General features: G+C 36.2%; 1 protein-coding gene across 8 annotated transcripts in view; it reads left to right on the top strand.

Moving 5' to 3' along the window:
- The window catches only part of pde4d (phosphodiesterase 4D, cAMP-specific), a 974,428-nt gene that overhangs the window by 804,543 nt on the left and 152,866 nt on the right, over positions 1 to 17,019 (top strand). For all 8 annotated transcript variants that reach the window (XM_051930173.1, XM_051930172.1, XM_051930174.1 and 5 more), the window contains one exon: positions 15,281 to 15,317. In XM_051930173.1, coding sequence (XP_051786133.1) covers positions 15,281 to 15,317 — 37 coding nt within the window. The remainder of the gene's footprint in view (positions 1 to 15,280; positions 15,318 to 17,019) is intronic.

Genomic DNA, 17,019 nt, shown 5'->3' with positions numbered 1-17,019 from the left:
CTACTAAGAGATGTCTGAGAATAACTTTAAAGCTGATTGGTTGAAGGTGATTCATTATCTTGATAAAACAACTTTGTTCAAAGAACAACAAAAACCTGACAATATGAGAACAAGCATTTATAGTTCATTCTTGACTTGCACCCTATGCTTACAACATTATTGATATACTGTAAGCATATTCAGTATGTACAATGTGGCATTAGTCCTGATTTCTTAAAGGGAGCATTGGTAAAGTAATCCATGTAAATGCTGGACTACAGAGTACAGAAGATTTGCTTCCAAATAGCAAAATATAAAATAAAAACATATTTTAAATAAGAAAGGAACAAGTTATTTTAGACATGTAATGCAATGTTAAATTTCATTTATAAAAGATACCATTTATTTCAGACTTATAATATTCTGACCTCAAAAATGTCTTTTTTGTCAAAGAAGATGTTAATAGAGGAAAGTTTTACATCATATATAATTTTAATAGAGTATTGCTGGAAATATTTATATTTCCATGTTTATTAGAGTGTTTTCATAGATGATCCGCTGTGGCAACCCCTAACCGGAGCAGCCGAAAGAAAAGAAGATTAGAGTGTTTTCATAAAGGCAAGATACCATCTTTGTAGCGTGTGGTGCACTAGCAGCAAAAATCATTCTTTTCTTATAAATATAGTAAACTGTGGACTCATTCACATCATACACAAAGTAGTACCATGCTTTTACCCAGCAGTGACATATTCTTTACCAAAGTCATCAACTTCCTGGCTGTTTTAGCTACAGGCTTGCTCACCCTAGAACTGGAAACACATTAGGTCCCATACATTATAAAAATTGTAGGTATCTGAATCATAAAGAACAATGTAAAATCCCAAGCAGTACTGAATGCAAGAATGTTCACAAGCGAAGTGTTAATATCATGCTAAGAAAATTGCGAAAGGGTATTGGTTGTGGGACCAAAGAACCAACCAGGCCTGGTCTGTTTTTGGCCTATTACATTCTATGCTTTTTTAGTTTTGAAAACTTATGGAGCAAGGTGTGCACTGCCAGAGAAATAACTGATTACACTACATATAACATTTTGTCACATCAAAACAATGCTTATTTTAGGACACCAACTCCATTAAGTACCTGCATGTGGTTACTAAGTTTGCGATGCCAAGCTACACTCAGCGTTACACACTTTCGGTGGTGTGGGCACTCATTATAAGACAAATAATTAATACATTTTAAAAAATGCAGAGCTGTAGAGGTTTGTAGCTGGATCCTTCCCAGAAAATGCAGATTATGCAACATATCTAAGCCACCTTTGTTAAGAATATAGTAGAGAGAAACATAACTATTGAGAATGTGTAAAGTGAGTGAATTAATTGATTACTGAGCAAAAAAAACTAATTAATGACTCATAGAAATTGGCATTGAAGAATATGATAAGACCATTCTGTTTTAAACTCTTACGCCAATATAGAATTGTAATTCATAGAAAGTTTAAATAAGCTTTAAATGATTTTAATCATCTTTATAACATTATCAAATAATGATCAAAAACTTTCAATGCTGTTTCCTGTAGTAGCAATCCCGCAGTGTTCTCTGTGTACCCTGCCCTCACAAATGCTGCGTGTTTCATGACTGCAGATGCATTCCATACCAATGGAATTAGGGAAATTATTATTTATTTTGTTCTAGCTAATCCACAAAGACAAAAAATTACTTTTTTGTATATTCAAAACATAAATAACACACACACACACACATACATATGTAAAGGATACAGGCATGCACACCTCTGCACTATTCTGTAATAGCCTTAGACCAGAACTAATATACCTAATTCCAACTTTTAAATGAGAACCATCAGCACAGTTTTATTTTTTTTTCCATGTTTGCACACATTTTTCTTTTCTTTGAGTTAACATTTTTTCAGGTATGAGATGAATTTGCTAAAGAAAACTGTTTTTTCTTAGTTGTCTGAAAATACTTTTTTTTGTCATTCAGTCAGTGAATCAGTCAGGTACATGTAGCTTTACATAAATACACATATCCATCCATCCATTTTCCAACCCGCTGAATCCGAACACAGGGTCACGGGGGTCTGCTGGAGCCAATCCCAGCCAACACAGGGCACAAGGCAGGAACCAATCCCAGGCAGGGTGCCAACCCACCGCAGGACACACACAAACACACCCACACACCAAGCACACACTAGGGCCAATTTAGAATCGCCAATCCACCTAACCAGCATGTCTTTGGGCTGTGGGAGGAAACCGGAGCGCCCGGAGGAAACCCACGTAGACACGGGGAGAACATGCAAACTCCACACAGGGAGGACCCGGGAAGTGAACCCAGGTCCCCAGGTCTCCCAACTGCGAGGCAGCAGCGCTACCCACTGCGCCACCGTGCCGCCCTAAATAATACTTAAATTTGCAAAGTGTGAAGTTATGCAGCTTACTTATTCCTGCATGCCATTCTATCATGGTGTGCACTAACTCACAACAGGTCCATTGAGAGCATGTGGGATATAACTTGAACACCAGGAAAAGATCCATACAACACATGGATTAATTTGAGAAAGCAAGTCTAACAACAATTACATCCTGCTGCCTTACACATCTAATGAATGGATGCTAAATTACATGCAGCATGCAAGTCTCTTTGTAATAACACAAATTACTATCAGTATCATCTTGCTTCCTGTAATAAATAAAGATTCTGATTTTATTTAATATAAAATAATGAAAATACTGATTGCATAGGCTTTTGCACATAACATGCACTGTATAAAACTAGTTGCCACAAAGCTTCCTGATGATGATGAGCAATTTTGAAGGTAAAAAATGTGCTACATTTAAATATGTAATGCTACTCATTTTTTCCCCAGAAGTATACATGTGACATCTATAAAAACATGAAGGAACTATAATAAAAACGTGAATTTCCCGTTGGGATTAATAAAGTGTCTATCTATCTATCTATCTATCTATCTATCTATCTATCTATCTATCTATCTATCTATCTATCTATCTATCTATCTAAAATAACCAACCATCTTCAACTGGTGTATTTTTGTGTGCTTGATCTCCCTGACTTTTTAGTATGTGACATAAACAGAACCAAGTTACTGTATATGCTACTGTCTGGACAATACATTGTATACACTTCTTTCTTTCACACCTTTTGTTCTTTCTTTGCACAGTGGCACCTTGGCTTTCTTGTAGTGGATATGTCGCCAAGCACAATCTACTTCTTTTGAAACATTTTTCATTCAAATGAAAGTGTTATTTGTGTGAGGATATTATTTTAGAATATGGCATACATAGAACAGGAATTAGGACATTAACCCCTTTGTATATACCATATGTATGTATGTTTTTGTATATATTTCATAATGTTTCTGTTTATGTTAGAATATTTTTTGTTTTAATATTGCATTTTGGTTTTTTTTAATACTATATTTTTATTACTACAGAGTGCACCAGCCTTATACTGTAAGTGCAATTTCACTTAACAAGAAAAAAACAGAAAAAGTTTAATTGCCAGTGGTGAAGTTACATTGAGTCTTCTAGTAAGAATTAAAGGCAAAAGATGTAAAGTATAATAAACCAAATCTACGATAGAGAACTTAATGCATATATAATGGTTCTGCCAAATTTCAGGCATCAGTTTTCTAACAGTTTGATAACAAATCACTGAAATTTAAAAGGATGAAACTTAGGGAAAAACACTATGAAACCAGTTGAGACTTAAACTTATAACATAAAGCTCCTTGTAAGGCCTTTGATTAAAAACTCAGATGGCATTAAAACAAGTAGATAGCATTGGCATCAAGACCTTTACTGGGAATCTAAAATGGAAAACCTTCCAGGATGCCTTTAAAGAAAAATATTGAACATCATGTACTACAAGATGGAATGGAATTCAGTTACAGTATGTCTCAACAAAAAGTTTGTCATATCTGAATGCCAGAAAAGACTCTTAGCTTCTGAAACAAAAAAGAAAAAAAAGGAAAAGAAAAAAACAAAAATGAAACGTTTTCAGTTATGAACTAATAGAATGTATCAAGCTATTCTCTTTAATTTCAAGTTTTGGTCTATAGCAGTCCTGTATGCAGTTGGAAAATAGTGTAATATTAAGCACATGCCTTCTCTAAAAAATCCAATATACATTTGAGTAGACTCAGCTGTTAAAGTCATTACTCATTTGAAAGTCACCTTCTAAAATGCGTTTGTGCACGTACAGTGTTGTTAGCACTTGGTGACAGACAGTGTATTGCATTTTCTCTTTAAAACATGACTCCAGATCCAAGTCTTATCTGTGATGAGGTGCCTGGGCTGTGCTTGTTATTAGGTTACTGTGACAATTTCGGAACTCTAGGGCCTTCTTCACTAGAATTTGTTTATCTCCTTAAGTGGGAAAATCTAGAGAAAATGTTTGGGGCAAGGGAAGGATACAAGGTCACTGAGTCGCTTTAATACTTTGAGTATTGCAGGAAGCTAAGGTAAATAAAAACAGGCAGGATGCAGTGATCTTATTTTTGTAAGTATTTCATCTAGCTCTGTTTGTCAAGAAAGCTATGATATAAAGAATAACAAGAATCCAAAACTTTAATGAACACATGCCATAATGTCTAATGTCCAGACCATCAATCTTAAATGTAAAAAATTAATAGACAGTTAAGATTTCACACTTAAAGATTTACCAGTGTTGTTTCTTGTCCTGTGGGCGGCACGGTGGCGCAGTGGGTAGCGCTGCTGCCTCGCAGTTGGGAGACCTGGGGACCTGGGTTCAATTCCCGGGTCCTCCCTGCGTGGAGTTTGCATGTTCTCCCCGTGTCTGCGTGGGTTTCCTCCAGGTGCTCCGGTTTCCTCCCACAATCCAAAGACATGCAGGTTAGGTGGATTGGCGATTCTAAATTGGCCCTAGTGTGTGCTTGGTGTGTGGGTGTGTTTGTGTGTGTCCTGCGGTGGGTTGGCACCCTGCCTGGGATTGGTTCCCTGCCTTGTGCCCTGTGTTGGCTGGGATTGGCTCCAGCAGACCCCCGTGACCCTGTTTGGATTCAGCGGGTTGGAAAATGGATGGATGGATGGATGTTTCTTGTCCTAGAGTGTGTATATAAACATAGGGAACTCCAGTTTCTGTATTACATCTTGCCTGAAGAAGGGGCCTGAGTTGCCTCGAAAGCTTGCATATTGTAATCTTTTTTAGTTAGTCAATAAAAGGTGTCATTTTGCTTGACTTTTCACTACATTCATAATGGCTAACACGGTACAACATCCCAGTACTCTGTAAAGTACATACCTGGAATCTACAAGTGTGTGCCATCATCAAAACAATATTCAGAATTCTAAAGGTACAATTTGTGTCACGTTTACTGATAACACAAAGCTGGCTGTACCACCAGCACAAAATATGAGAGATACTAAAAATGATATTGACATTTGGAAGCACAAACTATTATTGAAGGAGCTCTGAGGGAAATATATGTTAACAGATGCTTTTACACAATCTAAATCTGCTTTTCTTAAAGATGAAAATCATTAGATTATGTTATGGTTCAAATCAGAAGCAATGTGTAAGATTATGGTTTTAAACTTTTTATATCAAAAATGCAAGGTAGGCAGAAAGGGGCCCTTCTTAGAGCTTACATGATCACGCTTATTTTATCAATAGAGCCACTAAGGAGTCCTAATAAAACACCTAGTATATAACTCTTTATGCTAGAAGAAACGTAGAATAACATCTTGCTGCACCCTGGTCAAATAAGACAGGAACTTTATTTTGATATGGAGGGCTGTGTATAATGTTTAATTGCCTTCTTTGAAGATTGTTTTCATGACCTACCCAAAGATGTATGTAGGTTAATCAAGTTTGAAAAATTACCGTTTTGCAACAGATTTCTGTGTAGAGGGAGTGAAAATGTAATTCTTGTTCCTTATGTTAGTCATACATGCAATTCATTCTAGATAAGTTTCAGCCCAGTAAAAGGTGCTTCTTGTTGATTAATAAATAACCATTATAAAATGAGATTTTTTAAACCTTTAATCATGGTTTGGACCTGGTTTGTTCCAACCAAGATCTAAATCAGATGCCAGTTCCTACACTTACATTGTCTCTTTTCTTAATTTAAATCACAGTTATTGCATTTCCCCACTATTTACATTTACTATATGATTAAAATAGTTGCTTCACTTTTATAAACAAAAATATATTTGTGTTTTCTCAATATAAAAATGTATCAATGCCCATCAACTTGCCGCTTTTAAAAAACCTCACACTTGATGATGTGCACACAGATGCAAACCCCATTAGGTGACCTTTTCATCTCATGTCTTTATTTTCATGTTTCATATTTAAAATTAAATAAAAATTAATGGCTATAATTAAAGCAACATATTTTAAGCAAGATTTAACTTTTACCATCAATAAGATATGTCAAAGTTTACATGTACTCCTTCATTTAAGAGGGAGCCTTTACCTTCAGAAAGCATTAGACTTGCATCAGCAAGTGACAGATTACAAATTAAAAGTAGCATTATGCATGTGCCAGGAATTTCTTGATTTATGTTGACATTTTGTTTTTGTTCTGGTCTGTTACTTATTTTTATTTCTATTGTTTATATTTATTCCATTCTATCAATGACAGCATCAAATCATTATTTTGTCTTAGCTTTGTTCTTGATGCTGGCATTTTATGGATAAGAACGTTATGATTTGCTAGGACTGTGTTGTGTGTGATGTGCTGTAAAAAAGACTGAGCAAAATTCAAAGCATCTGAACTTTAACCAAACAAAGAAAAAGACCTTTATGTGAGACACAACAGTCAATAAAATAAAATAAAACTAACTAGGGAATATGTTACTGGCTTTAAGTAGTGTTTTGCAGTTTGATTTCAGGTTTTTCTGTGTTTTGGTGAATGATGAAAGATTCTGTACAATGACCATGCTAGAAACCTTGAAAATTCTCCTGCTTGCCTAAAAACAGGTAGGATATACTGATTGGAAATGGGTGAAAGTAAAAGGGATGAAGACATCAGAGAAGATAAACAGAGACTTAACGGTTCCTTTAGTGCCATCTTAATGCTAAGCTAAGTTTTACATTGTGTTTCCTTCATTTGGAACTTCTGGAAATAATTTGTTGAGAAATGATTGTTGATTACACAGTTTGACTATCTTTAGGCAAATTTGAGATTTGTTCGTAGAGCATCTCAGTTGCTGTTAACTATCAATGTGTATTGTCATACCAAGGTCGGCCACACAGGTTTATTACACCCTAAGATAGCTTATGGATCCCTGGTGCCAAGTTGTGCTAACTTCTGTGTCTGTTTCTTTTTATTATCATTATTACCACGCTTATTTTAACTTCACGTGTTTATTGTCTGGAACAAATCTTGTAATCGATATTTAACCTACTTCCTATTGTCCAAATGAGTTGAAATTTTGCACACTCACTTCTGAGGATAATACATGAATCATAATCAGTTTCACTAATTGATCAATGTAATCCATGTTAATTAAGAAATGAAATTTTCATATGAAGAATTGTTAAAGATTTCACAAATAGATGGCGCTAGTAACGGATAGCAATATTAAAGGAAGTGTTAAAATATTGATTACAAAATTATACTAAAACAAACCCAAGACTAAAAAGTTGAAAATAATATATATACAAAAATACTTTTTAAAAACCACACTTATGTTAAGTTAAAAAGTGTACCAAAAAGTAAAAAATAAGTCTCTCATACATCATTCGTAAAATAAAAGCGTGGGTGCTTTTCATCAATCAACATTCAAAAAACACTTCTTAAAATCTTAGCAAAAGTGCCCACGCTTTTATTTTACGAATGATGTATGAGAGATAGATTTACTTTTGTATAGCCCAAAATAACACCAGGAGTGTTATAATGGGCTTTAACAGGCTCTGCTTTTTGACAGCACCCCCAGCCTTGACTCTCTAAGAAGACAAGGAAGAACTCCCAAAAAAAACCCTTGTAGGGAAAAAATGGAAGAAACCTTGGGAACGGCAGTTCAAAGAGAGACCCCTTTCCGGGTAGGTTGGGTGTGCAGTGGGTGCCAAAAAAAGGGGGGTCAATACAATACAATACACAGAACAGATCACAAGTAATCATCAATGCAATTTAATAGTGCAATAGAAATATTACTAGTACAGAACAGAATTCAACAATAGATATTACATGAAACGATTTGACATTGAAAAGGTCTATGAGAAAATGTCATATTATTTATATTGCATATTCCTCATGTCAAGTTATCCAGTTGGATGCTCACAATATATTATATTGTTAAATAAATCACCTCTTGAAAACACTCCAGTAAACCAAAATGGAACATGCTCAAACGTGAATGAGCATTTAAATTGTAGACCTGCCTCTCATTATCAATACATTTATAGAGTGAGCCACCACTGATGTACCTTGAGATTATTTAGCAGCAGTCTGTGAAACTGCACAGATAAATTGACCTTCTGCTTGTTGAAGCATCTTAGATATGCACAAGTATGAGGCATTTTCTCTTCCTGATAATGCTTACATTCACTTTTCTTTAACTTTAATATTTAGTTTTACATGTTTCTCTGTTTAAGTTTATAAGCTGATATCATGTGAAGTGCAATGTTAGCCAGTGAATAAGCTGTTACTGGTCTTGACTTCTGACCAATAAATGAGAAGTGTAAGTGGGTCTTCAGTTCAAATACCTGGATGCATCTGAGCATATTTCATTTTCATTCGCAAGAGTGTTTACTTAGCAGTACTTTAGTAAAAACACATGTGTTTTGGATGTTGTTAACATATGACTGGATGACTTGAAATGTGGATTATGTGACAGAAGTAGTGTGCGATTTTTTTCATGGACTTGTTGGTAGTGTTTGCTGTTGTCCATTGTTAGCCACTACTGACCCCTTTTATATTAGAAAGTTTGTTATATCCATTCTGCATGAAAACATGAGACTAACATTTTTCTTAAACATCATTACAAACTACATGGGGAAGATAACTTATAAAAATGTCATTGTTGGGTGGAGTATTCCTTAAAATTTTGGGAGATTTAGAATAGTAAGACATAGTCTGCAGAAAATAATCTTTTACATGTATAATGTAGAGGCATACAAAAGAAAGATGCATTCGTCACTAGTGAATGGAAAAAAACGTAAGCACTTAAGGTGTAGATAAATAGAGGAAGAGAGGTAAAGTGCATTTGGTTTCTGATACAAACATGTCACCCTTTGTATGATTTCCTGGGTTGAGTTTGACAACCTCTTTTCAAAGAGGAGTTCCAAGAAACTAGGGCTTCTGGTACCCCTTTTGGCATGTTTAATTATGGTCTTTTAGCTGGAACTCATATCTGAATGGCATAAATTAAGTCAAGAAGAAATTTAAAACTGCCACTCTGAGGAGGATTTTAGGGAAAATGTTTTCTTGTAATGTACGGGAATTTCAAAATAGCTAACTAAAGCCAAGAGAAGAGTATCAAGGGTTTTAATCACAACTGTCTGAAATGAGTTATGATCTCTTTTAAAATGGTCAATTGGATTGAGAAATCCTAGCATTATCTCTGTCTTGAGTGAGAATGCAACCTCTTTAAAAAATAAGAGAATAATTTGAGCAGAAAGTGGCACCAGCTTCATCACAAAAATGTCTGAGCTGTTTAAAAACAGGTATGCAACAGAAGTTAGCAAATTCCCCCTGCCAGTGGCTGTAGAGCTAATTCTGGACAGCTTGCTTTAACACCACAGGTACTGTAAATTCAAAAGACATGCATAAATTAAAATATATATGAGAGATCAGAGGGAGCATTGAGCATTATAAAGTCAAATAGCACACACAAAGTTTATGATGGTGTCAATAGTGAAACGTTCCCTTGCAAGGGGATTCAGATATAGCACATAGAGAAGGATTTGGAGTTTTGGGTATAGTTTATTTTGACTCTAAAAAATGTAGAAATATTAGTGACAGCCAACAGTGAGTTGAATAAAATATGTTAAACTGAAAGTCTGGTTAAGAAAACTAATAGAGTGATAGATGATAATAGCTACATTGATGCTAGAGTTCTGAAAATATTACTGATAATAGAGTGAAGTAGGAACATGGACACTTGGTCACGAAATGTTGAAAAAAGATTGAGTGGGATTCCATCTAGCCCCAGTGTGTCATCTATTTGTACATTAGATAGTGTCTCCTAAAATGCAAACATATTAATAAATTCAAGCAGCATTCATATTATAAATTTGGTACATATAAAATTGTGACAGACCTTTTTGTTTTAGTATATTATGTATCCTTCTTTCCATTTGGCCGTGTCTTGGTAATAAACTAATAATTTTTTCCAGTATCTAATCAAGTCCTTGGCTAATCAAGCCTTTGAGAGAATGAATTATACAGTAGATTGTACTGTTATTCAACATAATCATGTTGAGATATCCGTTAAAAAGCTGAAGATGTACAGGGACCAGGCAGCATGACAACTATCCTAAACATTAATTTAAATTTATAAGTGAATGGCTAAGGCAGAAGTAAAGTTGTTCTTGGAATTGCTGAGCCAGTGTCCTGACATTAACTTACTAAAAATGTTGTGGAATGAACTGAGATGCCAGCTAATAATATCACAGAGATTAAACAGTTCTGTAAAGAAGAATTAAGCAAAATTCCTCCAAGCTATTGTGCAGGATTGAGCAATAGATTCAGGAAATGTTCTGCAAAGAGTATAATTGCCCCACTAGCTATTAAATGTAAAAATCGACATACTTTTTTTACAAAGACAGTAAATGAACAATGCATATGTTAAAAAATTAAAAAGAACACTACCATATTAATGTATTATTTATTTAAGTATATTTCCATATAAACAAATACTAATAGATCTTGAGACTTCCAAGCTTAATTTAAGATTACTCAAAACAGATATACAGTACTATCTCAGCTATTGACAGGTAAGAGGGGTTTAGGTTTTGTAAGCAGGTCTGACACAATGGCCTTTTTCATCTTATGTTAGCTGCTAGTCCAAAAGCCAAAGTAAAATACACTGATAGGGAAATATCAATTACAATAAATTATACATTTAGTTATTCTAAACATGAGGAAACTCGATCTGTCTGATGCTAAAGAAGCAGAAAACCTCAGAAAGACTGATAAAGCATTCAGTCTCTTGTAGAATGTCTAATAAATTAAAAATGAACAAAATGCGTTTTAAACATGAAACTTGTTAAAGCAGCAGCACGGTGGCGCAGTGGGTAGCGCTGCTGCCTCGCAGTTGGGAGACCTGGGGACCTGGGCTCGCTTCCCGGGTCCTCCCTGCGTGGAGTTTGCATGTTCTCCCCATGTCTGCGTGGGTTTCCTCCGGGCGCTCCAGTTTCCTCCCACAGTCCTAAGACATGCTGGTTAGGTGGATTGGCGATTCTACATTGGCCCTAGTGTGTGCTTGGTGTGTTTGTGTGTGTCCTGCGGTGGGTTGGCACCCTGCCTGGGATTGTTTCCTGCCTTGTGCCCTGTGTTGGCTGGGATTGGCTCCAGCAGACCCCCGTGACCCTGTGTTCGGATTCAGCAGGTTGGAAAATGGATGGATGGAACTTGTTAAAGCTACCTTTGTGGAGTTCCACATAACTTGTTTTCCATTTATATTAAGTGTAATTTTTGTTTCAAATCCTGTAGTTCTTACATTTTCCCATGCATGCTCACTTAATTCAAAACTAAAAATCTTACATCATTTGGTCACAGATCTTAGAGCCAGTGGCTGATCAGACACTGTGGACCATTCAGTGTTAATCTTAAAAACAATAAATGGTTTTGAGTTAGGGGGTTTGATCTCCTTTAAACTCTTCGGTTTCCTCACACTAGCTACTTGATCAGCTAGTGGCTCTAAATTAAGTTTGTGTTTGTCTGTTATGGATTTGCATTCTGTTGAAGGTCGAGATTTGCTTTACTCCAAGTGTTGCACTGATAAGCTCCATATTTAAGCAAGACACAGTGGTAGCACAGTGGTACAGTAGTTAGCTCTGCTCCTTTCCTGATTTGGTTTGATCACTGTCTATGTGGAATTTGCATATTTTCACCATAACCACTTAGTTTCCCCCCCTCTGACTACTCCATTTTTCTTCCCCCTTTTCAAAGATACGGGCATGAGAGAGTGTGGGCATGAGCTTGAATGTTTCCCACATTGAGCTGAGTTAGTTCCTGAATTGCACCCAAGTAAAACTTTATTTTCTCTTTGATCTTAAGTTGAACAAGTGAGTTTGACAACGGATTAATGGTTAATAAAAACTGATTACATAAAATTAGTGTTTTTATATATGTGTGAAACCAGGGAGAGTTAGGGGCAGTTTACTAGGTCATCAAAAATGTGACTTTGCCTGTCGTCAGTGATCATGGTCCTAGAAATGATCTTTCTCCAAAACTGCTGTTTATTGGAGTTGTGTTTTTTTTCTCCTTCATTGTCAACTAGCCATATCTTTTAAACATGAACTTATATAATACCAGTAACGGTGCACTGCAGGATAACTTGAGCATTCATAGTTTTTAGACTCTTTCTCTGTACGTTTAGCATTTGTTTGCTCAGAGGTTGATGTGCTTGCTGCTTCCTGGGCAACTCTTGTTTTCACCACCCTAGCAGCCCGCTTCTTCTCTTCTTTCGTCGACATCTTTTCACGTTAAAACTGATTGTCAGTGTTTGTGTTGCAATTACTTAGTATGTTTTCCTTAATTTTTCACTTAAGCTGGCATTTAAGTCTTCAATCTGCCTCAAGAATGATTTAAGATATGAAGAGGTAGGGAAAGAGACGGCAAAGGTGGTAGGGATGAAAACGGCACCCGGCTGCCCTGCTGGCTGCTACTGAGAGTTGATTCTAGAATAAAATAAAATAAATATAAAAAGGGAATAACCTTGGAGGTCAATCAACACCCTGAAAGCAGATAGTAGACGTAAAGATAATTTTCTTTTCATGACTTTTCAAGCAGGAGCTTGTTTAGATTATAGCCAAAGAAATTAATTTCTGTTATTTAATTTACAACTCTAAGTTGATCTGGTGTGAATGTATGAGTGTGTGTGAGTGGGTCCAAGGTGGGCCAGTCCTTCATTGAGTGTTAGTACTTGTTTTACATGCAGTGGTGCCAGGGTCTAAACTCTTTCGTTCTTTGATGTTAAAAAGATAATGATGGATGGATGGATTTGCTAACCTTGATATTTGTGTTTACAAATATCAGTATTTTGAGGATATATGCTTTACTGTTAAACTATTATTTTTTAAATCTGTGTAAGTGCTCTGAGATTTTATTAGGTGAAGAATAAATATTGTTGAATTGTTAGCATATTGTAGCCGAAAGCATTGCTGTCACTCATTAAACAGCTCTTATGTGTAATATACATGTTACTGTATATGCATGTTTGTATAATTACTTCATCAGTCTTAAGTCTTGCTGTCAGATTAACTACTACTCCATATTCCTCTGGTGTGGCAGTAGCAGCTGAAATAAATCTAGATACTGCTGTAACTCAAAGTGGAATTAAGCAGATAATAGATGACTATTTTAGATATTTACCTTGGAAAACTTAGCACAAATAAAAAAGTATAGTAAGAGTTAATGTAAACCCGTTAACCATTTAGGAGATCTGTACTCCATTTTATTAAAAGCCTTTATTGCTAGTGAAGAGATGTTCTTATTATACAAATGAAAGAAGAAGGGTTAGAAAAAAACTGATTGTTGGATACATATATGGTGTCACAGGAGGCTGGGGGACAGACCCAACCAGGACGCGTGGAAGGACCGAGTGGTGGCTTATACATCCCCCAGGCCATGCCCTGGATTTGAGGGGACCACGGGAGAGGAACAAGGAGGCTAAAGCCCATTGGAGCCCTGTGGCCACCGCCAGGGGGAGCCCCGAACCTCAGAGAGCCCGGGAAACATTCACTTCCGCCACACCCGGGAAGATGGAGGAAGATCCTTCCAGGGACACCCGGAGTGCTTCCGGGTGGAAGAGCAGCTCTTCTGCCACACCTGGAAGTGCTGCCGGAAGGACGTTATCAGGCACCTTGAGCACATCCGGCTGGAAATAGAAGGGGCCGCCTCCCTACAATCAGGGAGCTAGAGTCGGGAGTGGGAGCAGGACAAGGCTCCCGTGGAGATAGGAAAGGCAGCCCATGGACAGTGAGAGAAAGGCCCATATTAGGGGTGATTGGTGCTGGGAGCACTGTGTGCTGTGCGGGACTGTGTTTATTGAACAATAATCGTGTGTGCTTTTATAAAGACGGGGTCTCTGTCTGGTGGTGTCTGGGCGTATCTCACAATGGTAATTCATTGTATATGATATATGAGGTGTATATTGTATGGGTTTTCAATATTATGTCTTGTTTTCAGTGAACAAATGTTTATTGAAAACAGAGACAGGATAATAGTGACAACACTATTATTTAGCAGAATTATAGACAGATATAGCACAAGAAAGGTCCCTACTGTCAAATAGCACCTACTACCTCCCCTCAATATTATGTTGCACTTTAACTGGAGACTCTGAATTGGTCCCATTTTTAGTGGGAGGCGATTGAGTCCTGCAGTGAACCTTGCTTCCCTACCAGGGTTGGGTTCTGCCTTGTTCCCAGTGCTGCTAGGGTTGGTTTGCAAGCTTGAACTAGATGGTAGGTTGCTATGTTATGTTCTTTTCTGTGTTCCCTTTTCATCATGTTATGCTCTTTTTCTAATTATTCTGTAGCAATCATAGGTGGGCTCATAAGTGGAAATGCTCTAATAAGAATAAATAAAACCCATTCCATTAAGACATCCTCTTCTTGTTAAATCTGTTCCACACAATGGGTGAAAGCAGGTCAGAAAGCCTCCTTCTATGGACATGGTGTCATCTGCTGCAAAAGGGTATCAGGCAAAGTCAAAATGAATGTGTTTTTCCTTCACTTTAAATATTCAGGTTGGGTTTACTCAAAGTAATGTATTAAATAATATGTAAAGTCTAGTAACAATGGCATTGGTTTGGAACTCTCTAGGTTTCATTTTCAATGCCCTTACTGACTCATGTGTAAGTTCAAGCTTTTCTCTTCAACTGCCAATGCATGCACTGTGGAAATATATATTAATATTATATATATATAAGAATTGTACTTTTAAAAAAATCGTAATGAAAGACACTATATAAATTATTGTGTACAAGTTTCTTATAGATAAGTGATTTCTGCATTGTTATATATAATATGAGAATCTCAGCAGAGATCCAGAGAGTAATTTTTCATGTCTTATTTTATCACCACTCTTTGTGCTTCATTAAATTATGCTTTTTCTTTTCAGTCATGGAGATGACCTGATTGTAACACCATTTGCACAGGTAGGTGCCACAGAATCCTGCATTTTAAAAAGTGTAGTGAATCATACTTTACACAATTGGTACTTTATTTAATTCTCAAATATACCAAACTTGGAGACCTAGATTGTCTGCTTCTACCCTATCTATTACCTGTAATATCAAGTTGACAATAATAAAATATGCTAGCTTTATCGCAGCCAAATACCAATAACAGCTAACTCCCAATGTAGCACTTACTGTATCGCCATCTTATTTTTTGATTGAATATAATAAATATTTATTTGAAAAAAATTGTACCTAAGGAACTGTTGAGTGGTTAATGCTGCCTCATACCTTGGGAGGTTAGGTCTTGATTCCTGGCTTGGTCACCATTACTGTGGAGTTTGCCAGTTCTTCCTACACTCTCATAGGTTTGCTCCAGGTACTCCAGTTTCTTTTCATACCTCAATTAATTATTAGGGTAGATGCACAGCAAATGAAAATGGTGTGTGAGAGTATCCTCTGTGACACACTAACATCCCATCCAGGTTTGTCCTTGTAACTGATCCTACTGAATTAAACACTGGCTACCTCTGAGCCTTGTTCTGGAAAAGCAGAACCAGAGAATGGATGTACTGTAAGAATGAATTATTACTCAAGTATCAGTGTCACTAATTAAGAAAAGGGTTAAAATGAAAACCTGTAGCCACTGTGGTCCTCCAGGACCAGAGCTGGTGACACCTAGTTATGTTATGACACCATGTTATATCATGAACTTGGAGAGAAAAGAGTTCCAAAACTACCTCAAAATGTCCACTAGTAATCAAACCCTGGCCAGTAATGAAAAGGACATTCATAGACTCTTTATAAATACAAATATTTATTTTTCAAAAAGCTGTGTTAAAATAAAGGAGGCTTCAGTGGGCATTTACTTAAAGAACTTCTGTAAAAAGCCTAATTTTTTCCTGGAAACAAATAACAAATAAAGTCTATCTATGCACACTACATAAAGATAAAAGGGAAATCTATTCATCACTTTTCTGGCCTGTTTACCCCAATTTTTTGGACCACATTGATTTGTTGCCTTTCTCAGTAGAAAGGAAAGGATGGAACCTGTGATTGACCACCTGAAGGCTAAAGGATATTATCAACATTATGAAAAGTATTTCTTACTAGTCAAAACGTCAGTTTTCATCATGAAGTTTGGTTGAGTTCAATTGGAGTGGATGAAGAAAGGCTAAATAAAAATAAAATCACAGAAATTAGAAGTTTCACACACCTTTAGTGGGATTATAATACATTTAAAACATATAACTATATTGGTCCCTGCAAAAACTATACTGTACATTAGTTTCTATTTGAACTATACTTGTTTGTAGCTGTGTATAATTGCTTTTATATTATTGTTTTGTGCATGAGTTTTATTGGTTTCTGCAACACTCAATGTTATCTTATATGTGCATTATGTTGATCTCTTTTCTTACACTGTAAGCAGATGTACACTACTGACATGCATATCATTTTTATGTGGTACAGACTAATCCTCTAGTTCACACTGCATTTTGAACATACTCTATACTCTTGGTCTGTTTATCATGTGAATTGCTTTGTGAGGGTATAGTATTGTTTTTTTTTATTAACTTTATTGGTTTGCACATATACTGCATAATTCTGGTTGATGAAGCGACTTTAAAGAGGGCAAATCAGAACTGTCCATTCATCTATTATCAATTTAGCTGAAACC

The sequence above is a fragment of the Erpetoichthys calabaricus genome, chromosome 7 (genome assembly GCF_900747795.2).
Source record: "Erpetoichthys calabaricus chromosome 7, fErpCal1.3, whole genome shotgun sequence".
Lineage (NCBI taxonomy): Eukaryota > Metazoa > Chordata > Cladistia > Polypteriformes > Polypteridae > Erpetoichthys > Erpetoichthys calabaricus.
This window is presented reverse-complemented; position numbering and strand designations above follow the sequence as displayed.